At 41.0% G+C, this 10,817-nt stretch overlaps 1 protein-coding gene across 1 annotated transcript; it reads right to left on the bottom strand.

Annotated features, from left to right (window-relative positions):
• Positions 1-746: 746 nt before the first annotated feature.
• On the bottom strand, positions 747-10,154 carry LOC135894596 (keratin, type I cytoskeletal 13-like). Its single transcript, XM_065422731.1, has 8 exons — positions 9,507-10,154; positions 6,720-6,802; positions 5,752-5,908; positions 4,859-5,020; positions 3,279-3,404; positions 2,813-3,039; positions 1,512-1,960; positions 747-772 (listed from the first exon to the last, which is right to left on the bottom strand). Exons 1-8 carry the CDS (start codon positions 10,152-10,154, stop codon positions 747-749), a joined length of 1,878 nt encoding a protein of 625 aa, XP_065278803.1.
• Positions 10,155-10,817: the final 663 nt, after the last annotated feature.

Here is a 10,817-nt window from a genome sequence, read left to right as displayed (position 1 = left end):
TTTGAATCCAGTTATATTTTTGGCCTTCACAGCATCCCCTGGTAGTGAATTCCACAAGGAGACTCTGCCTTGTGTGAAGCAGTAGTTCCTTATGCTTGTTTATTTCTTATTTGCTGAGTGCCACAAGAGTAGTTGGTACATTACTAAAAGATGAAGACATGGTCTCAGCCCCAAGGAGTTTACAATCTACACTGAACAGTCAGAAAAATACCAGTGTGAAATGCGCTGGATAATCTGGGATTGAAGTACATGACCACTAAGTGATGCAGATGTATTTTCTCTCAATTTAATTCTTTTGCTTTAAGTATAACACCATCAACTACTGCAATGTATAACTGACCCATTCCTATATACTCTGTGTGAGGATGGGTTGGGATTTGCATCTGAATTGGATACCAACAAAAAGTGTGTTAAAGGAAAATACTTCCCAGACACAGGTTTCTGATTGCATCAGGCAGAAATAAAGTTTTATTAGAGACACTTTTCACTGGAAGGCAGATTACCAACCTTGGTACAGATTGTCAGAACATTACAGAATGGAATTACAGAATGGAAAAAGCGGGTAGCAATAGGCGGGAAAGTGGCCCATCTGAACAGCTCTGATGGACCCCTATGTATAGATGGCAGCAGCACTGAATAACTATTAGGAGCATTTCTCCTTGCTCTTTGTTTAGGCATGCAGGAAATGTGGTGAGTTCACTCTAACTTTGTCTGGTGTTTGGCTGGAGGATCATCGACATGTCTGGTTAATCAAAGGATTTTCTTGAGTATGCTGTTGAGAGAGAGAGGGAACCATTACTTTGTTTAGTGGGGGGGGGTGGAGAATCTCTTTGCACTACTGTTTAACACACAGAAAACAGGCTGGGGACAAATGCTAGGATGGCTGTAAGTACTCCAGAGCTTTATTACAAATTTTTATTTTTGATGGGGTTCTGCAGAAAGTAAATGAGATGAAGAAAATCAGCTGTGGTTGTAATTAAAGACTTGGAGAATTGTGTTAGGTTTGAAATAAAATATTGCAATCATCTAACCAGATATAGATGAAAAGGGTGTTTTTGGCCAACAGTGCCATCAGGAACAATTTGGAGTCGAAGAACACTCCCAAATTGCAAACTTCCTCTGTAGCGGGGGCAGAAACTTCCCCTGTCTACTTTTGAGATCCCACCACAACCAACTAATATCATTATTGCCATGTCCAAACTGAACCTCATCCAGCTCACTCTCATTGGGGCTCTGTGACACCCAGATAATGGAAAAGAAAGAGTATTTGGGCCTGATTAAAAATGAGGTACAGAGCAGTTCAGTGTACCAGTTGCATATCAATGATACTGCAATCCAATTCACCTCAGTCTCCCCAACAGCCTCACGTACACTTTGAAGAAAAAAGAGACTTCATAAAACGTTGCAGAGCCCCACACAAGGAATCCTTTGAGCCAAATGAGCAATTAGCCTACTGTTTGAATTAGAGTGTAAAGAACAAGGAAACAATTATCCTTAAAACAAGTTCTTACCGTGGACTTCACCAGACTTGGATGGGTGAGAAGATGAGTGGCCATGGGAAGATGAATAGGAGTGGGAAGAACTACTACTACCTCCTGAAATTCTCTCCCCTCCTCCAGTTACACCACATGATCTTCCTCCTGTTCCATCCCCTGAGCAAATTTCACCTCCTCTTACTGTGCCACCTCCACCATAATGAACACTACCTTCTCTTGTTTCTGTTCTGCCTCCTGATCCTCCACCTCCAGTGATGCTTCCTCTTCCTGTGCTACCTCCATAAGTAATGCTACTTCCTCCAGTTCTGTCTCCAGATCCTCCATCTCCAGTGATACTTCCTCCTCTTATTCCTCCTATGCTACCTCCATAAGTAATGCTACTTCCTCCAGTTCTGCCTCCTGATCCTCCACCTCCAATGACTCTTCCTCCTCCTGAAGAAAAGCCACCTCCTTCTCGTGAAATACTGTAAAAGGAAAAGAGAAAAGTGAATTAAACAACAAATCATTTCACAAAAGGAGACCCACACACTGAAGATGCATGGAAGCCTGACCAGCACTCTTCTTCCTGTCCATTACCCAGCAGCCTCAACCCCCAGGGCCAGTGCAGATCATCAAGAAAATGACACTCAAATCCATCCCCCCACCAACCTCGAGTCCACAGGTTGAATTTTCCCATGGCCCTGCTCAGAGATTTTTTGCCAGATTCGGTTCTGCTGCCCCACCAGTTCTGAAAGCCTACTGTGTCACTGGGATCCAAAGTTGAAATGCATAAAGCTAACTAATTTTTGCTTGTTTCATGGTATGGGTTAAGACCAATCAGAATTAAGGACAGGCCAACTGCTTCAGGTAAAATAAAAAATAACCTGAATTTTCACTAGAACTTCAAACTAAAATTCTTTTCTATTTTCACTGCTGCCTCTGTACTTCCTAGCTTTTTCTAGAATCAAAAATAACAAATGAATGGAAAAAAGGCTCTTTTCATGGTATTTCCTGCCCAGCCCAAAGTAATACAGCAGAAGAACAATTTTTAAAGTATAATTTTACTCATAAGATTTCTATTCCAATTCTAAAATTCAAGAATGCCATGAGTTTTGGAGCACCTTATGGTTTATGAAACAAATCTCCAAATATTTTGAGGATCACTCAGTGGCATGAAATTAGGCCCCTTTCCTTGCAGGTTTTGTGACTGCAGAATCTGTTGTACCAGTTCTTCACCCTGCATGATTCTCTTTGCTCCTAAGTACTATAATTCACACTCAGGAATTACCAGCTTTGAGGTTTCATGTAATGCCCTGATATCTCTATAGTTCACATACCTAATTTCTTGATTTCCTTCATCAAGTAGATGCCGGTACTGAGCGATCTCCTGTTCCAGCTGGTTCTTGATGCCAAGGAGCAGTCTGTACTCTTGATTCTGATTATCTATTTCACATCGGATACTTGCCAGTTCTTCTTCCACAGAGACAATAATGGTCTGGATCTGATTCAGCTGTATGTTGTAGCGACCTTCTGTGTCAGCCAAGGAGGACTGCAAAGACTGTACCTGAGAATTGAACAGGAAGAACAGGGTCTGTAGGAATGTGGCAAATTTAACCTATTTTGATGCAGGAAACAGGGATTCTCCAGGGCAAAAAGAACAAGGCAAATCCTTCACAGCAACAGATGTACTAGCCATCTCACCCTTTACTAATGCAGCACTAGCTATGGCTGGTCTCCCGTCATGCCTGTAATCCATATGTCCTTTTTCATTTGTGAGATACAGAAGCAAATGCTGTTACATACCGTGCTGAGGAGGGACTGCAGCTCGATTTCCACGTTCTGATATTCACGTCTCAGCTCTGTGATCTGTTTGTTGCTTGACTCTATGTCCCGACCACTCGAGTGGACTTCGTGATTAACTTCTGAAATCTGAAAAATGCAAATACACAATCAAGATGTTTTCTCTTTAATTATAGGGTGAATATGGTGAATTTATCATCATGAAAGCATCTACAAAAATAAGTAAATCTGGCTAGAGGCTGAATGAGTTGGTGAGGTTCTGTGGCCTGCAATGTGCAGGTCAGACTGGTTGATCATAATGGTCCCTTCTGACCTTAAAGTCTATGAGTCTGAGTCTATGAGTAATGTAAACTGGGCTGTGTAAACTTTCCACACACAGTTCTGCAGTGCCAGTGCACCCCAGGCCTGGTTTGAATTCCCCTTGCTATTTAATACAGGGATTCCACATATCTACTAGTTCACCTCAGGGAAATGTGGTCTAGATAAAATTACTAAATGGTGGATGCACAACTGATTGAAAGACCGTACTTAGAGAGTAGCTATCAATGGTTCGCTGTTAAATTTGGAGGGTGTATGTAGTAGGTTCTTCAGGGGTCAATCCTGGATCCAGTGCTATTCAATGTTTTCATTAGTGACTTGGATAATGGAGTGGAGAGAGTGCTTATAAAATCTGCAGGAGACACCAAGCTGAGAAGGGCTGCATGGGGAATAATTGTTTAGATGGTGGTACTGCTGAAAAATATCTGGGGGTTCTAGTGGATCACAAATTGAATCTGAGTCAACAATGTGATGCATCTGTGAAAAAAGGCTAATATCATTCTGGGGTGTATTAACAGACACAGGCGGTAATTGTCTCACTCTACTCTGCACTGTTGAGGCCCCAGACAGAGAACTGTGTCCAATTCTGGATGCCCCACTTTAGGAAAGACATGGACAAATTTGAAAGAATCCAAAGGAGAGTATTAAAAATGGTTAAAGGTTTGGAAAACCTGACCTCTGAGGAAAGGTTAAAAAAAACTGGGCATACTTTATCTTAAGAAAAGGAGTCTTGAGGAAGGACCTGATAGTCTTCAAATATGTTAAGCTCTGCGGTAAAAAATGATCAATTGTTCTCCCTGTCCACTGAAAATAGGACAAGAAGTAATTGGCTTAATTTGCAGCAAGGGAAATTTAGGTTAGATGTTAGGGAAAACTTTCTAACTATAAGGGCAGTTAAGCTCTGGAATAGGCTTCCAAGGGAAGTTGTAGAATTCCCATCATTGAAGGTTTTTAAAAACAGGTTGGACAAACACCTGTCAGGGATGGTCTAGGTTCACTTAGTCCTGCCATAGGTGCAGGGGTCTGGACCTGACTTCTCAAGGTCCCTTCCAGCCCCGCATTTCTATGATTCTATGAATTCTAGCTCGCAGCAAACCCTTTCGCTCCAATTCTGAACTTCTCATGCTAAACTGTCAGCATAATTTAAAGATGATCTGCATTAAGTAACATGTGAACAATTGTCCTACCACTATTATACTTGTGTGTGCTAACAAAGTATGTCAAGTCTTTTTGTGAGAGATATAGTTATAGCTACTGCAACTTACCTTGGTTTCATACCATTTTTCCACCTCTTTACGGTTGTTCTCAATGATATGCTCATATTCTCTTCTCAAGTCATTTAGTATTTCCGTCAGATCGTAGCCTGGAGTAGCATTGACCTCCACATTAACATCACCACTGGCCTGTGGTTGCAGTCCTTTAAGTTCCTGCAATGAAAACCCAGGCCCCCCAAAAACAAAGACCTCATTCTGAGCTCATATTTTAGCAAAGAAGGTTTGGAAGACAACCCTCCCACTGCCAACACAACCCTTTCTCATGTGGCCAGATTCTGATATTCACCCCTTATGTCTCACAAGACCCTCCTTTGTCATATGCCAGGAGAGGAGCAGGATCCACACCTTTGTCTCCCTAGTTAAACTACACAATGGCCAACACTGTTTTACTCTGTGAAAGGGCCAGTTTTGTATGCTCAGCCCCAACTCTGCCTCCTGTGGGGTGTTTGATTTCCAGTGTGTTGTGGACCTTGCATGTTGAGCGTTCATTATGGTAGTCCGTTTATGCATCACACTTCTTCCATGAAAAATATTTTCACAAGAAGCTTAAATATTTCCTTGTGGCTTTTACATACATGAAATCTATTGTTTTCTTCCATGGCTTCACCAATGAATTGAATTTGGGGAATGAAAGCTGCTCATTTCCCTAATCTAGTTTGGTCTAACGTTCAAAGTAGACTTTACTTAGCCATCCCTTTCCCGAACAAGAAGTGTACCTGGTTAAGTCAGTGAGAGCGGTGGGCAATCAGCAGCTCTGAAAATCAGGCCCAGGATGTCTCAAGTTGGACACTCAAAATCAGTGGGCAAAATTTGGTGACTAGTAGCCAAGGAAACTCTTTGAATATTGAATTTTCATTCATTATTATTTTAAGGGGGGATTTTACCTCCTCGTGGTTCTTCTTGAGAGAAATCAGTTCCTCCTTCAGGGATTCAAACTCTAATTCCAGGTCAGACCTGGTTAGGGTCAGCTGGTCCAACAGGGGGCGTAAGCCATTAATATCACCCTCCACATTCTGGCGGAGACCCAATTCAGTCTCATATCTAAACCACGGGAAAGAAAGTCAGTAACAGCGGTGCCAGAGGAATACTAGGTTAGCATTCTTAGCACTATCAGGTTTGTTTATGAACAGGTCCTCATCACCTAGTTGCCTTTTTCTACCTTATTTTAATCTCTTTGCTTATTCCTGATTCTCTTTGCATTTATATTGACTTTACACTGTTTTAATCCCATTGACTGCAATGGAGCTACTCCTGATTAACACCGGTGTAGGTGAGTGCAGGCTCAGGCCCACAGCACTTCCTGACCATCTGACCTATTAGTTCAATGTCATGGACTGGATTTTTAGTACAATCAAGCACTCCTTCCTCAGTCTTTTCCATGTTCCCACTCACTGTAGGCATTGTACAGATATCACCTACCAGTGTCTCCTTTTTTCAGTGAGGAATCATCAATTTTTTGTTCAATTACCGTGTAAAACTAAGGGTCAGATCCTCAGTGGTTAAAAATCAGCAAAACCCCATTGTTGTCAATGGCGCTACACTGATTTATACCAGCTGAGGATCTGATCCTAAATTCGTAATACCTAAGAAACACAAGAAAAGTTGTGGGTGACAACGAACTGAAGTCCTTGGAATGCCCCTGTTCAAAAGCATCTCTAGAGAAAAATGATAATGTAAATCTTAAAAAGCCAGTGGTTCCTGGAGTACTTCTCTTTCCAATAACTGTTCTGTCATGTAGTTGGAAGTAAATACTGTAACCCCCTATATGAATTGCTTTGGATAATGGATTCATGGAACTGATGTGAAGAGGTGGAAATGACTGGGTCAGGCAGGAAGGAAGAGAGATACTCACTTCAGTTTAAAGTCTTCAATAGTCATCCTAGTGTTATCAATATTCAGAATGACCTTGTTAACCTCCACAGATGAATTAACAATCTGAAAAAGAGGTGACAGATGACATTCAGCCCTGCAGTCTCTTTTGTCTGACACAGAGAAAAAGGGAGCAAACAACTGCAGTGTCATATATAAACAGTGTGGGAGAAACCAAAGATCTGAGAAACAAGTGTCTGTTGCTTCTTTTTCACCTACAAGGCAAATGCAATGGTGCTCTTCCTATGAAAATCCGTCTTGGCAGATGTATATATTAATGAGGCATTCACTACACTAATGATTTGCATGTCTTTTAAAACATGTAAAACCTTGTTTAAGAGAATAATTAAACAAACATCCCATATCCCGCAAAATAACAGTGCAAAAAACCATTATTACCATTGCATGTAACAACAGGTGCATTCAAATAAAGGATACTGGAGTGTTCATACAGCTGGGAGGTCTAACTTCGGTTCTGGGTAAAGATTAGAAACTAGGCTCATCTTGTGGCCCATCCTACACGCCCACACTGGGCCATAATGCACACACCCTGTGCTGGCTATTCACATTGCAGATAGCAGGACAAGATGGGGAAGCAACCTTTGCAGAGTCACTCCACCATCTCCCATGCAAGTGAGTGAGGTGTGGGCAGGTAGGGAAACTGGGAATGAGTGGAACAATGGTCGGGCCCCTATAATGTGCTGGATATCAGTTAGTATATGACTCCTGTCTAGACTTAGAGTTCTCTTCCTTTTATTGAAAAGATCCACAACACTTTAATTCATTGAAGTGATGTCAAAAGCATGTAATTTTATGTTTGTTTGTTTTTACCACCGAAAATGGCATTGGAGGGATAAAATAGCATTTACAAGTTTACATTTGGAAAATTTTTGCTTTTTATCATCTAAACTGTGAAGATTATATATGAAAGATTAAGTATGAATTATAGTAATATATTTAGTAATATATACATATATAGTTATATATATATATAGTTATATTATAATATATACATAGGTATATAGATATAGATAGGACTATTCTGTATGTTGTCAAATATGATTTAATGTTTGTGGTATGAGTTAATTATTTACCTTCAAAGTTTGTTATTCAGTCCTGTACCTTAGATTGGTATCAGTTATTTATACATTTCTTCAGAATAAACTTTGAAAGCAATTTTTTTCCAAATGCCTGGTTAGAGCTAATTAGATCACTGAAATATTTATTATTTTATTTTAGGAAAAAGTCTTTTCATTCTTCAGTAGAGAAGCTTGATAATTGTTGTTACACCAGACTAACTGCTTTGTCCTTTACTCATTATATTTAAGAGTATTTTATTAAAACATCCTAGTTCCAATTTCACTTATAAGGAATATTTTTCATTAACTTAGATTAGTAAAATTTCCCCCATAAACCATGACTAAAACCTATTTGTCTTTTTAAAAACGTCGTTCTGTTAAGGAAAGGGTCCATTATAAATGGATTACAAGAGTATTGATGCCCTCACAAAAGAGTTTTTTATAATCAATTGTCTTCAGTTGTGTCTGCAAAATGTATTGTAAGTGGCACAGGTAGTGATGCCTAAAGTTAAGGTTGCCTGATGCTTTCCTGTACAAGTTGCTTATAGCTTTACCAAATGTTAAGAGAATTTTTCCATGCCCGGTGTCTGCTTCAGGTGCATGCATGCATGCATCCGAAGAAGTGGGTTGTAGCCCACGAAAGCTTATGCTCTAATAAATTTGTTAGTCTCTAAGGTGCCACAAGTACTCCTGTTATTTTTGCGGATACAGACTAACACGGCTGCTACTCTGAAACCTGCTTCAGGTTGTTTTGTTTTTTATCTCCCGCCCAGGGGCGTGAGCAGGAATTTAAATGTGAATACTTTTGGAGGGAAATGAAAGGTTTGCATGACACCCCATTTCTTGGGACGCCTCTGGTGTCCCCACCCTGCAGCAGCACTCTCCGTGGCCCTGCAGCCTGGGCAGAGAGGATTGGAAGCAGCATGACCGCTGGCTGCAGGGTCCTCCCTCCACCGCTACCGCTGCAGCCTGCTGCTGGAGTCCCAGCAATGCTGTCTGCTGTACAGGTGAGGCAGGGGCAACACGTGGGATTCCAACAGCAAGGAAGGAGACGCAGCAGGCTGCAGCTGTAGGGATGAGCAGAGCAGGAGCTCTCAGCCTGCAGCCAGTCGCCCTACTGCTTCCTCCCTCTCCGAGCTGCAGGAACACACCGCACGGAGATCGGGGGGCGCCCCTGCTTGCCCCTCGGCTTGTGCACGCCGGAGTCCCGCCCTCTTTTTAAAATATATCATTTTAGCAGAAACAGTTCAGCAATTTCTCTAGACAAGGTTAGGTAAAATACAATGTTTTGTCTATGTAAAAAAAAAAAAGCTCTTACTAACATTTTGTTGAGTTTTAGCACCTCCATCTTTTGGAATAGAGACTCAAAATTTGGCAGGAGGGTGTGCCCTGGCATAAAGGACATGCCTTTTGCTGACTCTATAAAATCAGCCCAAAATTGGCCAAGTTATGAGCCTGTGAAAATCTGAGATTGCACATGCTCAATAAATACTTGTTAGAGTTTAGTAAAGTATCCGAAGATTCCATCTATACAGGTAACCTTAATGCTATCATGTCCTAATTTTTGATTGCTTGTATGTAATCTCATACTACATGAAATATTTTATCTGCTGTCTGCCTAAGTAGCTGTGCATAGTCTCAAAGAGAAGCCTTTATAATTAATAGAACTTGTCTGAAAAATAATAGTTTACCTGATTGTTAAGTTGTTCAATTTCTCCATAATAGCGACTGTAGTCCTTTAATGTAGCAATTGGACCTTTCTTCAGATACCATTCCTTGATTAAATTCTCAAGATTAGCATTTTCTTCTTCCAAAGCTCGCACCTTATTCAGGTAAGAAGCCAAGCGGTCATTAAGGTTCTGCATGGTTATCTTTTCGTTGTTGGAGAGGATACCAGTATCATCGCCACCAAAGCCACCAGCTCCACCAAAGCCACCAACTCCACCAAAGCCACCTCCACCAAAGCCACCTCCATAACCGCCATCAAATCCCCCGAAGCCACCACAACTTGATCCAAAGCCCCCTCCATAACTACCACCGCTTATTCCCCCTCCATAGCTACCACCGCCTATTACCCCTCCACAACTGCCACTGCTTATTCCTCCTCCATAACCACCACAGCTTATTCTCCCTCCGTAATCACATCTGGAACCTCCTCCACCATAACTTCTACCAGAAAAGCTTCCACCACTGGTTATCCTTCTAGTGGAGCTTGAAGAATGCCCACCACCACCTCCACTAGAGCTACGTCCTCCACCACCACCTCCACTAGAGCTACGTCCTCCACCGCCACCAACAACTGAAGAAGAGGTAATCGTAGTCTTAGTGCTACGACTCATAGTGATAGTAGTTAAGCGTCCAACCCAAAGCCCAAGTTTAGTTGCACAGCCTGATAAAGACTCAGACTGTAAATTTTTGATGTCCTCCGATTTCTATTTATACCTTACACATTGGGTGTCACCATTAGGGTGTTTCCTCTTCCCAGGGCATTTGGCAACCATATTGTTGATGCCAAGAAAAGTTTGCCAAAGGGATTTTTTCAATATCAAGACAATCAAGCACACATTGCTGATTTTTTTCAGTCTGTCTTTGAGAAAAAAAAATGTAATTTCAGTGGGATGGATGTATTAATGTGGATCTCTGTGTTAGATCAGTGCAGTGCTTTGCCTCACTCATCTCATTTGCACCTCTTTCATCATAGCAAGAAGGTTTCTGTAATACAATAAACTGCAAAAGGCAACTACTGGATAGTGTCTCTCTGGCATAATTGGTCAATAAAGTTCTTTTCCAAATTCCATTTCCCTGTATGAAATAGAGAAAATTAATCCTAAAGCCCTCAGATTTATGTTGAACATTTATTTATTCTTCCATTTTGTTTGCTCTGATTGTTGTAGTTAACTACTGTTATAGAATGTTACTGTTCTCTTTTGTATTTTCATATTCTGTATATTTCCATTTTCATTATACATATCAGAAGTCTATTCCAAACAATGCATCAGTAT

This window comes from Emys orbicularis, chromosome 25 (assembly GCF_028017835.1).
Source record: "Emys orbicularis isolate rEmyOrb1 chromosome 25, rEmyOrb1.hap1, whole genome shotgun sequence".
NCBI classification, from domain to species: Eukaryota; Metazoa; Chordata; order Testudines; family Emydidae; genus Emys; species Emys orbicularis.
Note: the sequence above shows the minus strand (reverse complement) of the source record. Positions and strands in the feature narration are given on the sequence as shown.

Bases quoted from the DNA above. Each gene is read 5' to 3' on its own strand.
- LOC135894596 (XM_065422731.1), bottom strand. From the start codon at position 10,154: ATGAGTCGTAGCACTAAGACTACGATTACCTCTTCTTCAGTTGTTGGT. The intron at 6,803-9,506 runs GTAAACTATTAT...CCTCTTTTTCAG, and splicing joins TTGAACAACTTAACAATCAG to ATTGTTAATTCATCTGTGGA. The intron at 1,961-2,812 runs GTATGTGAACTA...TTCCTTTTACAG, and splicing joins GAAGGAAATCAAGAAATTAG to TATTTCACGAGAAGGAGGTG.